This window comes from Hyperolius riggenbachi, chromosome 11 (genome assembly GCF_040937935.1).
Source record: "Hyperolius riggenbachi isolate aHypRig1 chromosome 11, aHypRig1.pri, whole genome shotgun sequence".
NCBI classification, from domain to species: Eukaryota; Metazoa; Chordata; class Amphibia; order Anura; family Hyperoliidae; genus Hyperolius; species Hyperolius riggenbachi.
The window spans coordinates 222,403,854-222,427,951 of record NC_090656.1 but is presented as its reverse complement, the minus strand read 5'-3'; the positions used below and the strand labels follow the sequence as shown (position 1 = coordinate 222,427,951).

Here is a 24,098-nt window from a genome sequence, read left to right as displayed (position 1 = left end):
ATAATCTCTTACCCACCCTGTTTTAAAAGAACAGGCAAATGTTTGATTTCATGAGGGCAGCCATCTTTTTGGTTGAAAGGAGGTGACAGGGAGCATGAGACAAAAGTTCCAACTGTCCTGTGTGCTGATCACCCCTGCCAGTTGCTAGGCAACGTGAATAACAACATAGGAAATCCCATCATGCTCTGCACAGCATCAGGCAAAAAAAGCCCGGTCAGTTTTCTTTGATGGGTGGAGCTTAGCTAAAAATGCAGCTAAAAATGATGCTTTGGTAAGAAAAACAAAGTTCTGATGCTGTGAAACTGTTACAGAAACACCAGGTCTTTTCAGTGCTGCCAAGTAGATTTTTAGTCTGGAGGTTCTAAAAGTATTTGAGGCCGAGGATCAGCAGAGTGGAGCCAGCACATAAAACCTTCAACGGTGACCTTTCTATTTATAGCAACTCCTTTAATTATACATCAGTATAGGAAGTAAATGATACATACGCTAATTATATATTTCTTATAAAGCTTGGAAGCACGCAACATACGAGGCATCAATGCCAACGGGAACCAGCAGAACACTCTATAGTAGCCTAACATGGTAAAGCTTGGCTATAAAGCCTGTAGCTGGGCAAACCTGGCTTTGGCTTTTTATTTTGCAAATTATGGAAATCAAACACATTACCGTTTTAAATGATATGTAAGGGCTTGTTCATACATACAAAGAGCGATTTCGCTGTAAAAGTGCTAGAGCAATGATCCCCCCCAGAAATGGCTCCTGCACCATTTTCTGAGCGTTTGCGATTCAATAGAAAGTATAGGGAAATCGCAATGCACTTGAACAATCGCTGCAACCTCCCCGCGGAGCTTTGGTATTCTCTATGGGAAGGATCGGGACTGAGGGTGATGATGCCGATGATGCTCAGTCCTGATCCTCCCCATAGAGAGTACCGGAGCTGTGCGGATGCAGCAATCGCTGGACAGAGGCACAGAAAGTAACAGCATGTGGATCGGGAGGGCGGGGGGCACCTATGCTAGCTATCCTATTGCTGGCTGACTTTAACTGGAGCCCCTACACCTAGCTAGTCTATACTGGGGGACACCTGAACCTAGCTAGTCTATACTGGGGGACACCTGTACCTAGCTAGTCTATACTGGGGGACACCTGAACCTAGCTAACCTTTACTGGGGGACACCTGTACCTAGCTAGTCTATACTGGGGGACGCCTGAACCTAGCTAGTCTATACTGGGGGACACCTGAACCTAGCTAACCTTTACTGGGGGACACCTGTACCTAGCTAGTCTATACTGGGGGACACCTGTACCTAGCTAGTCTATACTGGGGGACACCTGTACCTAGCTAGTCTATACTGGGGGACACCTGAACCTAGCTAACCTTTACTGGGGGACACCTGAACCTAGCTAACCTTTACTGGGGGACACCTGTACCTAGCTAGTCTATACTGGGGGACGCCTGAACCTAGCTAGTCTATACTGGGGGACACCTGAACCTAGCTAACCTTTACTGGGGGACACCTGTACCTAGCTAGTCTATACTGGGGGACGCCTGAACCTAGCTAGTCTATACTGGGGGACACCTGAACCTAGCTAACCTTTACTGGGGGACACCTGTACCTAGCTAGTCTATACTGGGGGACACCTGTACCTAGCTAGTCTATACTGGGGGACACCTGTACCTAGCTAGTCTATACTGGGGACACCTGTACCTAGCTAGTCTATACTGGGGGACACCTGTACCTAGCTAACCTTTACTGGGGGACACCTGTACCTAGCTAACCTTTACTGGGGGACACCTGTACCTAGCTAACCTTTACTGGGGGACACCTGTACCTAGCTAACCTTTACTGGGGGACACCTGTACCTAGCTAACCTTTACTGGGGGACACCTGTACCTAGCTAACCTTTACTGGGGGACACCTGTACCTAGCTAACCTTTACTGGGGGACACCTGTACCTAGCTAGTCTATACTGGGGGACGCCTGTACCTAGCTAGTCTATACTGGGGGACGCCTGTACCTAGCTAGTCTATACTGGGGACACCTGTACCTAGCTAACCTTTACTGGGGGACACCTGTACCTAGCTAACCTTTACTGGGGGACACCTGTACCTAGCTAGTCTCTACTGGGGACACCTGTACCTAGCTAACCTTTACTGGGGGACACCTGTACCTAGCTAACCTTTACTGGGGGACACCTGTACCTAGCTAACCTTTACTGGGGGACACCTGTACCTAGCTAGTCTCTACTGGGGACACCTGTACCTAGCTAGTCTCTACTGGGGACACCTGTACCTAGCTAACCTTTTACTGGGGGACACCTGTACCTAGCTAACCTTTACTGGGGGACACCTGTACCTAGCTAGTCTATACTGGGGGACACCTGTACCTAGCTAGTCTATACTGGGGGACACCTGTACCTAGCTAGTCTATACTGGGGACACCTGTACCTAGCTAACCTTTACTGGGGGACACCTGTACCTAGCTAACCTTTACTGGGGGACACCTATACCTAGCTAGTCTCTACTGGGGACACCTGTACCTAGCTAACCTTTACTGGGGGACACCTGTACCTAGCTAACCTTTACTGGGGGACACCTGTACCTAGCTAGTCTCTATTGGGGACACCTGTACCTAGCTAACCTTTACTGGGGGACACCTGTACCTAGCTAGTCTATACTGGGGGACACCTGTACCTAGCTAGTCTATACTGGGGACACCTGTACCTAGCTAGTCTATACTGGGGACACCTGTACCTAGCTAGCCTTTACTGGGGACACCTGTACCTAGCTAACCTATACTGGGGGACACCTGTACCTAGCTAGTCTATACTAGGGGGACACCTGTACCTAGCTAGTCTATACTGGGGACACCTGTACCTAGCTAACCTTTACTGGGGGACACCTGTACCTAGCTAACCTATACTGGGGGACACCTGTACCTAGCTAGTCTATACTGGGGGACACCTGTACCTAGCTAGTCTATACTGGGGGACACCTGTACCTAGCTAACCTTTACTGGGGGACACCTGTACCTAGCTAGTCTATACTGGGGGACACCTGTACCTAGCTAGTCTATACTGGGGACACCTGTACCTAGCTAACCTTTACTGGGGGACACTGGTACCTAGCTAGCCTATACTGGGGGACACTGGTACCTAGCTAGCCTATACTGGGGGACACTGGTACCTAGCTAGCCTATACTGGGGGACACTGGTACCTAGCTAGCCTATACTGGGGGACACTGGTACCTAGCTAGTCTATACTGGGGGACACCTGAACCTAGCTAACCTTTACTGGGGGACACCTGTACCTAGCTAGCCTATACTGGGGGACACCTGTACCTAGCTAGCCTATACTGGGGGAGACTGGTACCTAGCTAGCCTATACTGGGGGACACCTGTACTAACCTATACTGGGGGACACCTGTACCTAGCTAGCCTATACTGGGGGACACCTAAACCTAGCTAGCCTATACTGGAGGACACCTGTACCTAGCTAGCCTATACTGGGGGACACCTGTACCTAGCTAGCCTATACTGGGGGACACCTGTACCTAGCTAGCCTATACTGGGGGACACCTGTACCTAGCTAGCCTATACTGGGGGACACCTGTACCTAGCTAGCCTATACTGGGGGGCGCCTGTACCTAGCTAACCTATACTGGGGGGCGCCTGTACCTAGCTAGCTTATACTGGGGGGCGCCTGTACCTAGCTAGCTTATACTGGGGGGCGCCTGTACCTAGCTAGCTTATACTGGGGGTCGCCTGTACCTAGCTAGCTTATACTGGGGGACACCTGTACCTAGCTAGCTTATACTGGGGGCGCCTGTACCTAGCTAGCTTATACTGGGGGTCGCCTGTACCTAGCTAGCTTATACTGGGGGACACCTGTACCTAGCTAGCTTATACTGGGGGCGTCTGTACCTAACTAGCCTATACTGGGGGGCGCCTGTACTTAGCTAGCTTATACTGGGGGGCGCCTGTACCTAGCTAGCTTATACTGGGGGACACCTGTACCTAGCTAGCTTATACTGGCGGGCGCCTGTACCTAGCTAGCTTATACTGGGGGACACCTGTACCTAGCTAACCTATACTGGGGGACACTGGTACCTAGCTAGCCTATACTGGGGGGCACTGGTACCTAGCTAGCCTATACTGGGGGGCACTGGTACCTAGCTAGCCTATACTGGGGGACACTGGTACCTAGCTAGCCTATACTGGGGGACACTGGTACCTAGCAAGCCTATACTGGGGGACACTGGTACCTAGCTAGCCTATACTGGGGGACACCTGTACCTAGCTAGTCTATACTGGGCGACACCTGTACCTAGCTAGCTTATACTGGGGGACACCTGTACCTAGCTAGCCTATACTGGGGGACACCTATACCTAGCTAGCCTATACTGGGGGACACTGGTACCTAGCTAGCCTATACAGGGGGACACCTAAACCTAGTTAGCTTATACTGGGGGGTGCCTGTACCTAGCTATCTTATACTGGGGGGCGCCTGTACCTAGCTAACCTATACTGGGGGACACCTGTACCTAGCTAGTCTCTACTGGGGGACACCTGTACCTAGCTAGCCTATACTGGGGGACACCTGTACCTAGCTAGCCTATACTGGGGGACACCTGTACGTAGCTCAAGCAATAAGGAGTCTTTGGGCACGGCTCCACAATGACCCTGATCGCCCACGAAGTGCGCACTAACTGGCTGCTAATCTGACGCTTTGCATCTGCCAGGAGAAAAGCACAATATAAATGTTGTTCTTGTACAGTGCGGCCCGTTTACTGTGCATCTCGTCCACCTGCTGGACAGAAGCCAGGAGGCGGTGATATGAAACGCCTTGTCGGCAGCTAACGTTACACCTTTTTTCTTTAGATGGACTCGTCATTGCTCTGAATTCCATCCGTACTGTGGCCAGAGGGAGACAACCTGTGCATATCTGGTTACAGGCGTGTCGCCAGCAGACCTAGATTACAGCTCTTGTTTATAGGGTGACGGACAGCTCCCCCTGCCTGTCACACATTTCTGTGCACCCTCCTGGCACTGACCTGCCATGGGATCCTGTTTGGGGAGGTGGATTCTGGGAAAATCTAATCTATAGCTTTCCATACAGAACAAAGCATGCGCTGTTTGTTTCGGTGGGAGTCTGTAGATACAGTGACATGGATTCAAAGTGACTCCTATAGCTCTAAATTGTACTTCCAGTATATACGAATAACAGCAGGACAATGGTGCAATTGTAATTCAATTAAAATGAAGGCACATGTGATAAATGTTACAATTGCCCAGTCTGTGCAGAGCAATGAAAGTATTAAGTCCCCTATACTTTGCTAGTAGTTTTGGATCACCTGAGCTGCTTGGGTATTCTGTTGTACTGGTCCAAGCCCCTATCCTATAGAGCCATATATTTCTTCCTTGCCATGCACTGAGGAGGGCCAAAAGTCAGAAGCAGGCTGTCTGCATGTGGGGTTGTTGTGCCTCTGTACAATGTAATGCTATAGGCTTGCTATACACCAGCGGTTCTGGATGTAAGCCTGGCTTCAGGGACATAAAGAGATAATTTGCATATTCAGCAGTGATGCATTGTGGGAGATCACAGTTGATCACTTAAAGTGGAATATAAGCCACTCAATTAAATCATTATAAAGTAAATGTACAGTGCAGAACTAACAGTATTCACATGTAATGTCATTTTTCAAAATGCAGCATAAGGTATAATATCACAAATACCTTTGGTTTGAAGAAGGCAAACTATACACTCATGGTTGATTATTAATATTTATTGTATTTATTAAAGGGCCAACATATTACGCAGCGCTGGACAATAAATACATACAATGATACAAGAATGACAGACGTAACAAGGTTACAACATAGGACAAAGCTATACAAGGCAAGCAGAGTACATAATATATGATCATGCGATTTTGGGCTGGTTAGGTAGGTCCAGTAATACAAGTACGAGGCTGTCATAGGAAAGGAACACAATCATGTAGAATACACTAGGGAAGGGAGAACCCTGCCAAAGGCTTACAATCTAAAGGGGAGGGGAGTGGAAAAATGATGCTGACAGCTACACAACTGTTAAGAAAATCAAAGATAAATATTGTTTGCATAATAATTTGGAATGGTGTGTAAAATGATTCTGATTTAGTTGTATATGTTAAAGGATACCCGAAGTGATGTGATGAGATAGACATGTGTATGTACAGTGCCTAGCACACAAATAACTATGCTGTGTTCCTTTTTTTCTTTCTCTGCCTGAAAGAGTTAAATATCAGGTATGTAAGTGGCTGACTCAGACAGGAAGTGACTATAGTGTGACCCTCACTGATAACAAATTCCAACTGTAAAACCCTTTCCTAGCAGAAAATGGCTTCTGAGAGCAGGAAAGAGATAAAAAAGGGAATTTCTTATCAGTGAGGGTCACACTGTAGTCACTTCCTGTCTGAGTCAGGACTGAGTCAGCCACTTACATACTTGATATTTAAAGGGATACTGTAGGGGGGTCGGGGGAAAATGAGTTAAAGTTACCCGGGGCTTCTAATGGTCCCCCACAGACATCCTGTGCCCACGCAGCCACTCCCCAATGCTCTGGCCCCGCCTCTGGTTCACTTCTGTAATTTCAGACTTTAAAGTCTGAAAACCACTGCGCCTGCGTTGCTGTTTCCTCACTACCACTGATGTCACCAGGAGGGTACTGCGCATGCCCAGTATGGTCTGTGCCTGCGCCGTACGTTCCTGGTGACATCGGGGGGCGAGGACACGGCAACGCAAGCGCAGTGGTTTTCAGACTTTAAAGTCTGAAATTACAGAAGTGAACAGGAGGCGGGGCCGGAGCATCGGTGACTGGCTGCGCGGGCACAGGATGCCTGCGGGGGACCATTAGAAGCCCTGGGTAAGTTCAACTCCTTTTCCCCCGACCCCCCTATAGTATCCCTTTAACTCTTTCAGGCAGAGAAAGGAAAAAAAAGAGAAAGGAGAAAAAGAAAAAACGCATAGTTATTTGTGTGCTTGGCACTGTACATACACATGTCTATCTCATCATGTCACTTTGCTTATCCTTTAAGGGCTCTTTCACGCTTGCAGGGTAAACCTGCATTGCGCTGCCTTAATCTGCCGCATGGCGCCACTAAGGCAATGGAGACTTTCACTCTTAATGCGTTACAATGCAGTGCGCTGGAAGCTGCTGGGGTAATGGAAGGGCAGCAACCCATTCCCGCAGGCACAGGGCTTACTGCACGGAGCCTGCTGTAATGCAAGTCTATGAGTGACGCGGTTAGTGTAAGCGGTGGAGCGCATGTACGGACCGATGGGAATCCCAGTGATGTAGTTCCTGCCCAGTAGGGAGTATGTCACTGAGCGAGGGCATGTGCAGGGAGTATGTCACTGAGCAAGGGCATGTGCAGGGAGTATGTCACTGAGCGAGGGCATGTGCAGGGAGTAGGTCACTGAGCGAGGGCATGTGCAGGGAGTAGGTCACTGTGCGAGGGCATGTGCAGGGAGTAGGTCACTGAGCGAGGGCATGTGCAGGGAGTAGGTCACTGAGCGAGGGCATGTGCAGGGAGTATGTCACTGAGCGAGGGCATGTGCAGGGAGTAGGTCACTGAGCGAGGGCATGTGCAGGGAGTAGGTCACTGAGCGAGGGCATGTGCAGGGAGTATGTCACTGAGCGAGGGCATGTGCAGGGAGTAGGTCACTGAGCGAGGGCATGTGCAGGGAGTATGTCACTGAGCGAGGGCATGTGCAGGGAGTATGTCACTGAGCGAGGGCATGTGCAGGGAGTATGTCACTGAGCGAGGGCATGTGCAGGGAGTAGGTCACTGAGCGAGGGCATGTGCAGGGAATAGGTCACTGAGCGAGGGCATGTGCAGGGAGTATGTCACTGAGCGAGGGCATGTGCAGGGAGTATGTCACTGAGCGAGGGCATGTGCAGGGAGTAGGTCACTGAGCGAGGGCATGTGCAGGGAGTAGGTCACTGAGCGAGGGCATGTGCAGGGAGTAGGTCACTGAGCGAGGGCATGTGCAGGGAGTATGTCACTGAGCGAGGGCATGTGCAGGGAGTATGTCACTGAGCGAGGGCATGTGCAGGGAGTATGTCACTGAGCGAGGGCATGTGCAGGGAGTATGTCACTGAGCGAGGGCATGTGCAGGGGGCTGCACTATGCATATGACCTTGTCGGCGCGCTCTGCTGCAGGTCATATGTTAAGGTGGCCACACACGATACAATAAAATTATCCAATTTCACGGCCAATCGATAAAAAAGATCGGCTGTCCGAAAAAATAGAAAGATTTTTTTTTCTTTTATTCGAGCAAGAAAATCAGTCGAGTTTCCCGTTTGTATACAAGAAAAGTCTATCGAGAGTGCTGGATTTTCTGATCAATTTTTATGAAAATTGGTTTGTAGTAGATTATCAATTTCCTTATATCCACTTCAGCCTTCAGTCGTTTTCACTTTATGCATCCGAGCAATTTTCACCTCCCATTCATTAGCCTATAACTTTATCACTACTTATCACAATGAACTGATCTATGTCTCGTTTTTTCCGCCACCAATTAGGCTTTCTTTGGGAGGGTACATTTTGCTAAGAGCCACTTTACTGTAAATGCATTTTAACAGGAAGAATAAGGAAAAAACGGAAAAAAAATAATTTCTCAGTTTTCGGCCATTATAGTTTTAAAATAATACATGTCTCCACAATTAAAACTCACGTATTGTATGTGCCCATTTCTCCCGGTTATTACACCGTTTAAATTATGTCCCTATCACAATGTATGGCGACAATATTTTACTTGGAAATAAAAGTGCACCGTTTTGCATCCATCACTATTCACATGCTTATAATTTAAAAAAATAGAAATATTTCATGTTTACATAGATATTTAAAAAGTTTAGACCCTTAATTAAATATTTGTGTGTTGTTTTTTTTAATTGTAATGTTTTTTTTTTATTATTATTATTAAACATTTTATGTGGGTATTTTTGGGAGGGTGGGATGCAAATCAAATTTTTTTTTTGTACATATAGGTCTATTTAAAAAAAAAAAAAATTTTTGCATTTTCATGCAGTTAGCTTTTTGGCCACAAGATGGCAGCCATGAGTTTGTTTACAATGACGTCACTCTAAGCATAACACTGACGCTAAGAGTGACGGCGGGGGAAATAGGAACAGAAAAACCTCAGCTTCCGTGCGAAGCTGACGGTTTTTCTCGGGGGGAGAGCAATCAGTGATCGGGCACCATAGCCCGATTCACTGATTGCCTGGCTAGCGAACCGCAGGCGTGGAGTGCGCGTGCGCGCGGGAGCGCACATGGCCTCCTGGGCGTAGCTAGTACGTCCAGGAGGCCAAAGTAGATATATACTTCCAAGCAATTTTCTCAGTTACCAATCATTTTTGTCATAATTGGGGTAATATTTAACATAGATGTGTGGTATATTGTAACATTTAAAAAATCTGACCAATCAGTCAGAAAAATTGATTGTCATTCTTGAATTGAAGAGATATTTTAAAAATTGTATGGTGCGTGGCCCCCTTTAGTCATTTTGGGATGCAGCAGAGGCATCGTATCCCCACCACAATGCTAAAAATAGGTGTAAAAGCGGCCTAAAGCTTTCCATTATAATAATAATTCCAACATTTATATTGCGCTCTTCTCCTGTCGGACTAAAAGCGCTTAAAAGCTGCAGCTACTAGGGGCGCTCAGTAAGCAGTAGCAGCGTCAGGGAGTCTTGCACAAGTACTCCTTACTGAACAGGAAGATCTGATGTGTCCTTAACCAGTACACTATCCTGCCACATATAGAATCTGAAGCTAAAGGTGGCCACACACGATACAATAAAATGATCTGATTTTCTGGCAATTCAATAAATATGATCAGATCTCCCGAAAAAATCGAAAGCTTTTTTTTCATTCAACTAAAAAAATCTGATTGCATTCCCCGGTTTTTTTTTTCCGATTCGGAATGCTGGAAATTTTTCTAAAGATTGTATGGTGTGTGTGTTAGATTGGCAATTTATTAATGTACACACCCTAGCAATTTTCTCCGTTTCCAATCATTGTTATCATAATTGGGGAAAAATGGAACGTGTGTGTGGTACATTGGTCATATTTTTGAAATGTTACAATCAGTCAGAAAAATTGATTGCAATTCTTAAATTGAACAGATATTTTAAAAAATTGTATAGTGTGTGGCCACCTTAAAGTGGATCCGAGATGAAAAACTAACTATAACAAGTAACTTGTCTATATATCTGATCTAAAGTTTAGATAGTTTACACAGCTAATCTAGCTGCAAACAGCTTTAATAGAATATGATTATTTCTTCCTGTGATACAATGACAGCAGCCATGCTGTTTGTAAACATTACACAGAGGCAGGCTTATCTGCATCTTGAGCAAAAAAAACTAATACCCCCCCTCCTCCTCCCTCCTCCCCTCTGCCTCTGAAATCTCTAGCTAGTAATACCTCCCCCTCCTCCTGCCCATACTGAGCTCCCATGAGCCCTTGCTACTGTCTGAAAGTGCCTTGGCTCTCTGAAAACCTGTGGGCGTGGCTTGTTTAGTTTATAGGGAATTAGAGTGTTAAAACAAAAACAAAAAAGTATTTAGCTTGAGGAAGGCCCTATAAACTATAGGAAAGGGACACAATTATGCAATGAGTAAAAGTTCATCTCGGATCCACTTTAAGTTATGTTTATTTGTTTAATATTCATAATATTCTTTGTTTTTTCCTTCTCAGTTTTCAACGATGGTACTTCCAGGGAGTTGCTCAGCCTGTCGGGGACAATTCCAGTTCCATACAAAGGTGAGTGTATAGCAGTATGCACATGGGTGAAACAATCGCCTCTGGGGAGTAAGGGGACCCGTCATTCTCTTACCCCTCTTTATGCAGAGCAGTGCAGCGTGCAGATACTTGCATTGTTGGGGCTTCACTTCTCCCTCTTCACTGTGTACTAATGGCCCTCTGTCAGGCCCTGATGGATGTCACAGGATGCCGGGGCCCATGTGGAGGACTGCGGGTGCAGAGGGAAGAGGAGGGAGTGGAGACGTATGTACACGTTGCTCCCATTTAAGTGGTCAGGGGTCACAGAGGCGAGGGGGGATGAGTGGACAGTTTGGCAGCTCTAATGCATGTTCTGCCATAGGGCCTTTTTGTTTGGTTGGAAAAAGGTGCCCATAGAGATGTATGGGCAGATCGACCAAGAGACAGATCTCTCTTTGATCGGTTAGAGATCTGTTGTCTGCCCATACACTGCATACCAATTTCTGAGCGATTTCAAAGGGAATCGTCCTTGTGGTGCTGCCTTTCATCACTCAGCCACGTCCCCCAAAATGTTTTATGTGCCTGTGCATTAAAATACCTTACCTGTCTACTCTCTCCTCAGTGTCTGTTGTACTTGTGCATTGGCGCCCCTTGTGGCTGCCAGTGTTCTAGCACATGGGGCAGTAGTGTCACACACGCTCCCCACGCACTATATGCCAGTGCTCACATGGGACCCGACTCCGGAAATGCAGCGGACACTCACAGGTGGTATGACAGGTAAAGTATTTTAATGCTCGGGCACGAGGGGGTACATATAACATTTGGAGGGTTTTGTCACCGGCGATATCACATGCTGTTACCGCTGTGCATGCGATTGGCCATGTCCGCCTAAAGGTGGCCATACACTGGTCGATTTGCCATCACATTCGACCAACAGATAGATCCCTCTCTGATCGAATCTGATCAGAGAGGGATCGTACGGCCACCTTTACTGCAAACAGATTGTGAACCGATTTCAGCATGAAACCGTTCACAATCTGTGGTGGTGCTGCCGCCACGCCCTCTACTTTTTAAACTTCCTGCCGAGCAGGAAGAAGTGAAGCATGCCGGAGACCAGACCAGAGCGGAGAAGACAGCAGAGACCAGGGGACTCGCCCCGGCCGGAACAGGTAATGTATACCCGCTGTATTGCGTCGGTCGTCGGGCATTTGAACGCCGCTATCGACGCACTCCTGACCCGCCGGCGATCGAGAAAAATCTTCCGCACGGACGGATCGACGGGAACGATCGATTTCCGACGGAAATCGATCGTTCTTTCAGCGATGTGCACGGCGATTTCACAGCCGATTCGATCACTGTGATCGAATGGCCGTATATCAGCGGGAAAATCGTTAGGTGTATGGGGCCCTTAAGATTTCCTAGCATGTCTAATCATTCGATTATTATTATCGAATCAGATAAATCGGTCAAACATATTGATCAATCAGCCGCCAGATTGCTAGCTACATCATCAGCATTACATTTTACTATTTTTAGAGGACACTTTACACTAGGGGCACAGCGCCTGGGGTGACGCAGTGGGGGCGTCGCTACATTTTACGCTAGGGGCACAGTGCCTGGGGTGACGCAGTGGGGGCGTCGCTACATTTTACGCTAGGGGCACAGTGCCTGGGGTGACGCAGTGGGGGCGTCGTTACATTTTACACTAGGGGCACATCACCTGGGGTGACGCAGTGGGGGCGTCGCTACATTTTACACTAGGGGCCCAGAGCATGGGGTGACGAGGCAGCGGAAGGGGGGGGCGTTACATTTTACACTGCGGGCACAGCGCCTGGGGTGACGCAGTGGGGGCGTCGCTACATTTTACACTAGGGGCACAGCGCATGGGGTGACGAGGCTGCGGAAGGGGGGGCGTGTTACATTTTACACTAGGGGCACAGCGCCTGGGGTGACGCAGTGGGGGCGTCGCTACATTTTACACTAGGGGCACAACGCCTGGGGTGACGAGACAGCTGAAGGGGGGGGCGTGTTACATTTTACACTAGGGGCACAGCGCCTGGGGTGACGAGGCAGCGGAAGGGGGCCGTGTTACATTTTACACTAGGGGCACAGCGCCTGGGGTGACGAGGCAGCGGAAGGGGGGGCGTGTTACATTTTACACTAGGGGCACAGTGCCTGGGGTGACGAGACAGCAGAAGGGGGGCGTGTTACATTTTACACTAGGGGCACAGCGCCTGGGGTGACGAGGCAGCGGAGGGGGGGGGCGTGTTACATTTTACACTAAGGGCACAATGCCTGGGGTGACGCAGTGGGGGCATTGCTACATTTTACACTAGGGGCACAGCGCATGGAGTGACGAGGCAGCGGAAGGGGGGGGGGGGGGTGTGTTACATTTTACACTAGGGGCACAGTGCATGGGATGACACGGCATCGCTACATTTTACACTAGGGGGGCAGTGCCTAGGGTGACGAGGCGGTGACACTAGGCCAATTTTTTAAAGAGTTCTGATCCAGAGAGAGATCTGTCTCTTGGTGGATCAGCCGCCAAAATCACTAGATGTATGGGCACCTTTAATGAACATTGTCAAAAACCAAGTGAACTGATAATAGATTGTCCTGTCCCAGCTTCACACTGTGGAAAGGAGAGATTTCCCATACAGATACCGTGTATACTCGAGTATAAGTCTAGAAACATAAGTCTGATTCACTTCATAAAAGTATAGGGGTCGACTTATACACGAGTCATGGGCAACACTGATCACACTGAGTTATGTGTACTAATAGTGACGTTCCCATTTGCAGTACTTTACCCTCCAGTGGTAAGTGATACTTTGCGGAAAGGAAATGCCAAGAAAACACAGGTCTGAATGTTCTGGCCACAACCATTAACAATACTGGGCTGCATAAAAGGGAGTGAATAATTGCAGCATTTAGGGGGCCTTGAGGAGGTATTGGCTGCACTTAAAGGAGAACTGTAGTGAGAGTTTTATATGGAGGCTGCCATATTTATTTTTATGCAATACCAGTTGCCTGGCTGCCCTGCTGATCCTCTGCCTCTAATACTATTAGCCATAGACCCTGAACAAGCATGCAGCAGATCAGGTGTTTCTGACAATGTTGTCAGATCTGACAAGATTAGCTGCATGCTTGTTTCTAGTGTGATTTGCACTACTGCAGGCGGATAGCTCAGCAGGGCTGCCAGGCAACTGGTATTGCTTAAAAAGAAATCAATATGGCAGCCTCCATATACCTCTCACTACAGTTCTCCTTTAAAGAGACACTGAAGCGAAAAAAAATATATGATATAGTGAATTGGTTGTGTACTATGAATAATTACTAGAAGATTAGCAGCAAAGAACATATCCTCATATTTTTATTTTCAGGTATACAGTGTTTTTTCTAACATTGCATCATTCTCTAATATGTGCAGATTGCACAACACTCAGCATTCAAAATGATTCTTTCAGAGCAGTCTGTGAACTAATGACCTCTCCTCTGGCAGAGAAAAAGGAATTTGTTTAGTAACAGTTGAGATAATAAAAGTCAGATAACAGCCCTCTCCATGACTTTGAAAGTCGTAGAGCTTAATGGCTTTTTTACATAGAGATAACAACTGGAGTTTCTTAACTCTTCCTGTACTGGAAACAATTAGACATATATATTTGATCTTAATGTTTTATTTCTTAGCTGTACTACACATACAAATCATAATATCATCATTTTTTTTTCCGCTTCAGTGTCTCTTTAAAGAGAACCTTAACTGAGAGGGATATGGATGTTTCCTTTTAACCAATACCACTTGCTTGTCAGTCCTGCTGATCTCTTTGCAGTAGTGGCTGAATCACAGACCTGAAACAAGCATGCAGCTAATCCAGTCTGACTTCAGTCAGAGCACCTGATCTGCATGCTTGTTGAGTGGGTGTGGCTAAAAGTATTAGAGACACAGAATCAGCAGGTGAGTCCGGCAACTGGTATTATTTTAAAAGGAAAATCCAGATCTCTCTCCTCAGTTTAGGTTCCTTTTAAGAGCCAAGAGGGGTTAATGGCTGCAATACTGTATGCAGTGCAGTCATTAAAGGGACTCCGAGCACCTCTCATAGGCATGCCTTTAAAGCCAATGGGTACCGCTTAAAAAATAAAAAAGTCAGATACTCACCTAAGGAGAGGGAAGGCTCGGTCCTAATGAGCCTTCCCTCTCCTGTCCCGGTGCCTTCGGTGCTGTGCTGGCTCCCCCAATCGCGTCCGCCGCCGCAGGGACTTCGGAGGTTTTCGGGAGCACTCGGGCTTCCGAAGACGGGCCGCTCCATACTGCACACGTGCGAGTGCGTCATAGAGGGCGCTCGCGCATGCGTAGTATGAAGCGGCCCGTCTTCGGGAGCCCGAGTGCTCCCGAAGGCTTCCGAAACCTCCCTTCGGTGGCGGAAGTGGCAGTATTTGACCAAACTGGTCGAATACTGCTACGGGGGATCCTGCGCGAGACCGGGCACCGGGAGAGGAGAGGGAAGGCTCATTAGGACTGAGCCTTCCCTCTCCTTAGGTGAGTATCTGACTTTTTTTTTTTAAGTGGTAAACATTCACTTTAAGACTCCGACCAGTACTGCAAAGTGCTTAAAGAGAACCTGTACTGAGTAAAAATATTTAAAATAAACACATGAGGTAACTTCAAAGGAACATTGCATAGTTACCTTGCCATCAGCTCCTCTCAGAAGCTCCTCATTTTCTTCTGACAATAATCCCTTCCAGTTCTGACAATATTTTGTCAGATCTGAAATATATCAGTTGCTGTCAGTAAAATATCAGTTGCTGTCAGTTATAGCTGAGAGAAAAACTGATGTACAAGGTAATGTCCATGTTTCCCTATGGCTCAAGTGGGCGATGTTACAGTTTAACTGTGTGCTGACCAGAAAGCTGTTATGGGTAATGGCCATTTTCAAAATGGAGGACGGAAAATTCCCTTGATCACAGTGAACAAACAGGACGCGGGACGGAAGAAAGACACTGAGGAGTAGACTACATGGAAGGCAAGTATGACTTGTGTATGCCTATTTTGACTTTTCATTTTCAGTTCAGGTTTTCTTTAAAGATGCATACCATTCTGTAGCTCGTGCTCTCCTCTTTCATTTGATGCCTGAATCACCGTTCTACACCAAACAGTTTTCATTCGATTTCAATTTAAAAATCGCGGCTTCCATCTTGGCTATGTTATAGCTTTCGGGTCACTCCTGTCTTGAGAAGTGCATCACTGAATGAAGCAGAAAGAGGAAGTGACACGCATGGCCATTGCAAGAGGCTCCTCTGGAGGGGTCATAGCGTGACTTTGTTTGAAGTCATCTGGCTTAAAGGCATGCCCATGAGAGGTGCTCGGAGTCCCTTTAACCACTCCTTAGCCCCAAGTGCAGCCAATAACTTTGCTGTGTAGACTTGTACTTGATTCGATAAAAAAATCCAGCTTAAGAGGGTTGAATATTGGAGTCGACTTATACATGAGTATATACGGTAACTCACTCTCTCTCTCTCTCTCTCTCTCTCTCTCTCTCTCTCTCTCTCTCTCTCTCTCTCTCTCTCTCTCTCTGCAGGAAATACCTATAACATCCCAATATGCCTGTGGCTGCTGGACACCTACCCCTACAACCCCCCCATCTGCTTCGTCAGACCCACCAGCACCATGACTATCAAGACTGGGAAACACGTGGATGCCAACGGCAAGATCTACCTCCCGTACCTGCATGAGTGGAAGCATGTGAGTGATCGGCACTACAAGCTGCTAAGGTCGCATTACAGGACACTAATAATAGCACCATGGAGGCTGACATTAGTCTGATATAGAGGCTGCCTCTCTGGCTATTGTGCTGCTACTTTGGCTACACACTTGGAAAAAATCAATAACTGAAGGGATAGAGTCACACTAACATGCATCATCAGCATTTACCCATCATTCCCGCTACCAGGCACACACATCAGTGCTCTTCCTTATTGTTCACCAATAGCTTTATCCTACTTATCACACTGAAATTATCTATATCTTGCTTTTTGGCCACATATTAGGCTTTTTGGGGTAATATGTTTTTCAATACTTTCCTTTCTATTCGCTGTAAAGGGAAAAATGAAAAAATGCACAATTTTCTCAAATTCCACCCCCTATAGTTTTAAAATAAACAATTCTGCTGTAAATGGAACCCACACATTTTATTTGCCCATGTGTCCTGGTTATTACATTTAAATGATGTCCCTATGTATGGCAACAAAATATATATATGTACAGTACAGACCAAAAGTTTGGACACACCTTCTAGTTCAAAGAGTTTTCTGTATTTGCATGACTATGAACATTGTAGATTCACACTGAAGGCATCCAAACTATGAAGTAACACATGTGGAAGTATAGTACATAACCAAAAAGTGTGAAACAACTGAAAATATGTCATAGTCTAGGTTCTTCAAAGTAGCCACCTTTTGCTTTGATTACTGCTTTGCACACTCTTTGCATTCTCTTCATGAGCTTCAAGAAGTCTGTACTGTGTATGTATGTGTGTGTGTATATGTATGTATGTATGTATGTATGTATGTATGTATGTATGTATTTTTTTTTTTTTTACCCGATCAATAATTGCAAGCCCTTTTATTTGCAAAAATAACAATAAGCTGAGTCCCTGGTGGATCACGGCTTAGCTTCCGACTGGAAGAAGCTAGGGAGGCGGAGAGCAGCGAGGGGAGCTGCGCTGTGGAGGAGCGGGGGGAGGCTAAGCTGGAAAAAGTTATTGACAGGCTGAGAGGTAAACATCAGGCAAGCAACGAGCAGATTGTAGCTAGCCTGACAATATATTTTTTTTTTTTTGGGGGGGGGGGGGACAGCAAACCCTGAGGGGCGGGAATAGCGGTGGCAATAGTGGGACACAGTGGCATGTCATTGTGCACATGACATGCCTCTGGGTCCTCTAAAGATTACATCTGCCTGGTGTTCTGATTAAGCTATAAAGTGTAAAATGTGAATTTTTAATGTATTTTTTTACAACTAGATGTCCCCACACACACGCTATTCTGTGTGCTCTGGAGAGAGTTCAGAGAACACAGGCAGTGTTGTTACAGGAGAGATCATTGGCTTCTCGCTGAAGCCATGATCATTTCCTTACAGGCAATTGGATTGGCCCAGGGAACACATGTTCCCGTTCACCAATCACAGATGTCAGTCTCGGCAGGTACATACAGTGAGAGCAGCGAGCAGCGTATTAAAACGTCCGTTTGCCATTAATGGGAAAACGGGAAGTCCATGACAAATCTGACAAGATATAGCTGCATGCTTGTTTCAGGTGTGTGATTCAGACACTACTGCAGCCAAAGAGAACAGCAGTATGTCATGCAACCAGTGTTGTTTAAAAGGAAATAAATATGGCAGCTTCCATGGGTCTCACGCTTTGGGTTCATTTTTTAACCACTTCAGGACCACAGTGCTAACCCCCCCCCCCCCCCCCCCCCCTAAAGACCAGGCTATTGTTAGTTAAATTGCCCTGTGCAGCTTTAAGGCCAAGCTGCAGGGCCGCACAACATGGCACACTAGTGATTCTTCCCCCCCCCCCTCCTCCCTACCAACAGAGCTGTCTGTTGGTGGGGGTCTGATCGCCCCCCCTGTGGGTTGTTTTTTTTTTCTTTTAATCAATATTTGTTACCTTTTTTTTTAAATAAAAATGACAATTTTTTCTTTCATCCCTGCTCCCTCCCTCCTCCCGCCAGCCAAGCAGCGTGATCAGCTGTCATAGGCTTCAGCCGATCACTCTCCAGCCTCAGGAGGGGACAGCCGAGTCACAAGGCTGTCCCCAGTATAGCGCTGCTGCTGATCGCAGCGCTGTAAATGTTAATTAGACGATCGCAGCTCAGAGACTGAAGGCGATCAGTCCCCCCCCCCCCCCCCCCCCCCCCCCCCAGGACTTGATGCCAGTTGGCATTAGGCGGTTCTGGGGCTGCCACCGCGGCCACGCCCATTGGCGTGAGGCGGAAACTGGGGAGGTTAAATGCTCAGGAATCCTTTGCAGGATTAATAAGCTAATTCGTGTCTGACACTTTGTGCCTAGAATATTGAACCTTTTCACAATATACTAATTTTCTGAGATTTTGATTTGGTGGTTTTCATAAGCTGTAAGCCATAACCATCAACATTATAACAAATAAAGGCTTGAAGTATCTTGCTTTGCATGTAATGATTCTATTTCATAGATTAGTTATTCAGACCCTACTGACGCATGAAAGATCAGCAGACAAGGCAGCTGAAATTTTTAAAAAGGAAATAAATATGGCAGCCTCCATATCCCTTTCTTTTCTGGTGTACTTTTTTTTTTTTTTTAATTCTTTATTCAAAGTTTTACACATAGCATATAGAAAGTATAATATTGATACAAGGGAACTGTAAATAGTACACCAGGTTACATTGTTGACAGATTTTCCTGTACAATAGGTCAACAAACCGTGTTGACTTCTAAAGCTCATAACCAAGTGAGTAGAATAAACGAACATAACCCTTTATAACCATTAATTGAAAAAATAACAAGTATTTTGACGTATTGAAAACTTTTCTTAAGCTAAGAGAGTTGCACATGTCTGCCACTCATGTGCGCTTAACTATATAATCGGAGTTAGATTATAGAAGTTTTTTATCTGCATCAAGAGGGGACCTGAGGCCCTGAGGGATCATACACTCAAGTGATCCCCTTGACGCAGATCTATTGTCTCCGACATAGTGACTGATTTTCAATTCGTAGAATCAATAAAATATTACGCGTACGTGTATATAACCTATGTAGTATAGATATGAATGCACGCCCAGTGCACTCAATGTATACTGCTAATGTCATTATTTGACCCACTGATTAATTTATGCATTCAGATGTGTAATTGGGTCTATAGTATCTAATCTAGTGTTGGCAATAACAAAACCAGAGAAGTAGGAGAATAAGTGGGAAAGGTGAAGAGAGAGAAAGAGGTATAGGATAGACTATAAAGAAGCGAGTTTCAGATTCGACCCATCGCAGCCCATACAGCGGTCACACACACCAAAGCTATCATTACATTTAATGATAGAAAGGGGAAGTATAAATTCCTTCAATATTATATATTCTGGTTCTGGTGTACTTTAAGCATACAGAGGGTTTCATTTTAATTAGTCTTTCCAAATTGCCTGGTGCCGCATGTACTCTGATGTTGTTTGGAAAAAATTTTAAGGACAGCTGTAGTGAGAGATAAGGAGGCGCCATATTTATTTCCTTTCAAGCAATAACAGTTGCCTGGCAGCCCTGCTGATCCTCTGCCTCTAATACTTTTAGCCATAGACCCTGAACAAGCATGCATCAGATCAGGTGTTTCTGACATTATTGTCAGATCTGACAAGATTAAGCTGCATGCTTGTTTCTGGTGTGATTCAGACACGACTGCAGAAAAATAGACCAGCAGGGCTGCCCGGCAACTGGTATTGTTTAAAAGGAAATACATATGGCAGCCTTCATATTTTTCTCACTTCATGTGTCCATTAAACTGGTTTTTCCCTTTAACACTGTGGTAATTTGGCTGCAGCCCAGCACTGCATGTGACAGTGAGGGAGCTTGCTGGGCTGAGTGAATGAGAAAGTGCTGGATGGGAACAGTATAGAAGTCAGTAGAGTAATCCCGTCCTTACTGCCTCTCTCCCCTCCGCAGCCTCCATCAGACCTGCTGGGCTTAATCCAGATCCTGATTGTCGTCTTTGGCGAGGAGCCTCCTGTATTCTCCCGATCTGCAGCTCCCGCTCCGTACATGTATCCGGCCACCGGACCCCCCAACAGTGAGTGCTCCATTCACGCTACACAAATGCAGCATTGCTTGGTGGAGAACTTTGTGCTTTCTGTTTGATTCAGGGCTGTGCAGTCGGTACAAAAATCATCCAACACCGACTCCTCAGTTTATGAAACCTCCGACTCCAGCTACCCAAAATTACTCCGACTCCTCGACTCCCAACTCCACAGCCCTATCAGGGCTATGGAGTGGGTACAAAGATCATCCAACTCTAACTCCTCCGTTTATGAAACCTCCAACTCTTACACCAGGGCCCAAATTCAATTCACTTTTTCACCTGAGTTTTCTCCTAGCAGATCATTTTTCAACTTTAAAAAAAAAATGGCAGCACTTTTTAATTGAAAAAGTACCAAATATTAACACGTAGATGAAAAAGTGCTATCAAAATTATTTTGAGTATTTTCTCACTTGCTGGGGGTTTAAAGAGACACTGAAGCGAAAAAAAAACTATGATATGATTTGTATGTGTAGTACAGCTAAGAAATAAAACATTAAGATCAGATACATCAGTCTAATTGTTTCCAGTACAGGAAGAGTTAAGAAACTCCAGTTGTTATCTCTATGCAAACAAGCCATTAAGCTCTCCGACTAGTCGTGGAGAGGGCTGTTATCTGACTTTTATTATCTCAACTGTTCCTGGACTATTTACTTTTCCTCTGGCAGAGGAGAGGTCATTAGTTCACAGACTGCTCTGAAAGACTCATTTTGAATGCTGAGTGTTGTGTAATCTGCACATATTATAGAATGATGCAATGTTAGAAAAAACACTATATACCTGAAAATAAAAATATGACAATATTTTCTTTGCTGCTAATCTTCTAGTAATTATTCATAGTACACAACCAATTCATTATATCATATATTTTTTTTCGCTTCAGTGTCTCTTTAAAAAGCATTTTATTTACAAGGTGTGAAAACTTATATGGGCCCAGGTGCCCACAAATTGCGCCAGCTTTTCAGCTCGACTGGAATCGGTACACAAATCATCCAACCCCTCAGTTTATTAAACCACCAACTTCAGTTTATGAAGAAAGGTACCCAAAAATTGTTCCGTCTCCCCGACTCCACAGCCCTGGTTTGCTTTATATGTTGTTTGTTATTAAAAGAATAACAATAATGTCTTGTGCCTCAACCAGCGTCGTACATCCCCGGTGGAATGCCGCCGTATCCCGCAGCCGGACATCCGTCTAACCCCAGGTACAGTAATGGGTGGGGAAGGGCAGCATGTGTACAGGTACAGTAATGGGCGGGAAAGGGCAGCATGTGTCCAGGTACAGTAATGGGCGGGGAAGGGCAGCATGTGTCCAGGTACAGTAATGGGCGGGGAAGGGCAGCATGTGTCCAGGTACAGTAATGGCGGGGAAGGGCAGCATGTGTCCAGGTACAGTAATGGCGGGGAAGGGCAGCATGTGTCCAGGTACAGTAATGGCAGGGAAGGGCAGCATGTGTCCAGGTACAGTAATGGCGGGGAAGGGCAGCATGTGTCCAGGTACAGTAATGGGCGGGGAAGGGCAGCATGTGTCCAGGTACAGTAATGGGCGGGGAAGGGCAGCATGTGTCCAGGTACAGTAATGGGCGGGGAAGGGCAGCATGTGTCCAGGTACAGTAATGGCGGGGAAGGGCAGCATGTGTCCAGGTACAGTAATGGGCGGGGAAGGGCAGCATGTGTCCAGGTACAGTAATGGGCGGGGAAGGGCAGCATGTGTCCAGGTACAGTAATGGCGGGGAAGGGCAGCATGTGTCCAGGTACAGTAATGGGCGGGGAAGGGCAGCATGTGTCCAGGTACAGTGATGGGCGGGGAAGGGCAGCATGTGTCCAGGTACAGTAATGGGCGGGGAAGGGCAGCATGTGTCCAGGTACAGTAATGGCGGGGAAGGGCAGCATGTGTCCAGGTACAGTAATGGCGGGGAAGGGCAGCATGTGTCCAGGTACAGTAATGGGCGGGGAAGGGCAGCATGTGTCCAGGTACAGTAATGGGCGGGGAAGGGCAGCATGTGTCCAGGTACAGTAATGGGCGGGGAAGGGCAGCATGTGTCCAGGTACAGTAATGGGCGGGGAAGGGCAGCATGTGTCCAGGTACAGTAATGGGCGGGGAAGGGCAGCATGTGTCCAGGTACAGTAATGGCGGGGAAGGGCAGCATGTGTCCAGGTACAGTAATGGCGGGGAAGGGCAGCATGTGTCCAGGTACAGTAATGGCGGGGAAGGGCAGCATGTGTCCAGGTACAGTAATGGCGGGGAAGGGCAGCATGTGTCCAGGTACAGTAATGGCGGGGAAGGGCAGCATGTGTCCAGGTACAGTAATGGGCGGGGAAGGGCAGCATGTGTCCAGGTACAGTAATGGGCGGGGAAGGGCAGCATGTGTCCAGGTACAGTAATGGGCGGGGAAGGGCAGCATGTGTCCAGGTACAGTGATGGGCGGGGAAGGGCAGCATGTGTCCAGGTACAGTAATGGGCGGGGAAGGGCAGCATGTGTCCAGGTACAGTAATGGCGGGGAAGGGCAGCATGTGTCCAGGTACAGTAATGGCGGGGAAGGGCAGCATGTGTCCAGGTACAGTAATGGGCGGGGAAGGGCAGCATGTGTCCAGGTACAGTAATGGGCGGGGAAGGGCAGCATGTGTCCAGGTACAGTAATGGGCGGGGAAGGGCAGCATGTGTCCAGGTACAGTAATGGGCGGGGAAGGGCAGCATGTGTCCAGGTACAGTAATGGGCGGGGAAGGGCAGCATGTGTCCAGGTACAGTAATGGCGGGGAAGGGCAGCATGTGTCCAGGTACAGTAATGGCGGGGAAGGGCAGCATGTGTCCAGGTACAGTAATGGGCGGGGAAGGGCAGCATGTGTCCAGGTACAGTAATGGGCGGGGAAGGGCAGCATGTGTCCAGGTACAGTAATGGGCGGGGAAGGGCAGCATGTGTCCAGGTACAGTAATGGCGGGGAAGGGCAGCATGTGTCCAGGTACAGTAATGGGCGGGGAAGGGCAGCATGTGTCCAGGTACAGTAATGGGCGGGGAAGGGCAGCATGTGTCCAGGTACAGTAATGGGCGGGGAAGGGCAGCATGTGTCCAGGTACAGTAATGGGCGGGGAAGGGCAGCATGTGTCCAGGTACAGTAATGGGCGGGGAAGGGCAGCATGTGTCCAGGTACAGTAATGGGCGGGGAAGGGCAGCATGTGTCCAGGTACAGTAATGGGCGGGGAAGGGCAGCATGTGTCCAGGTACAGTAATGGGCGGGGAAGGGCAGCATGTGTCCAGGTACAGTAATGGGCGGGGAAGGGCAGCATGTGTCCAGGTACAGTAATGGGCGGGGAAGGGCAGCATGTGTCCAGGTACAGTAATGGGCGGGGAAGGGCAGCATGTGTCCAGGTACAGTAATGGGCGGGGAAGGGCAGCATGTGTCCAGGTACAGTAATGGGCGGGGAAGGGCAGCATGTGTCCAGGTACAGTAATGGGGGGGGAAGGGCAGCATGTGTCCAGGTACAGTAATGGGCGGGGAAGGGCAGCATGTGTCCAGGTAC

General features: G+C 47.4%; 1 protein-coding gene across 1 annotated transcript in view; it reads left to right on the top strand.

Annotated features, from left to right (window-relative positions):
• Positions 1-24,098, top strand: part of TSG101 (tumor susceptibility 101) — a 68,349-nt gene that overhangs the window by 10,264 nt on the left and 33,987 nt on the right. Inside the window, exons 3-6 of the mRNA XM_068259561.1 lie at positions 10,746-10,811; positions 16,346-16,509; positions 20,450-20,573; positions 21,721-21,781. Of these exons, the coding sequence (XP_068115662.1) occupies positions 10,746-10,811; positions 16,346-16,509; positions 20,450-20,573; positions 21,721-21,781 (415 nt within the window). The remainder of the gene's footprint in view (positions 1-10,745; positions 10,812-16,345; positions 16,510-20,449; positions 20,574-21,720; positions 21,782-24,098) is intronic.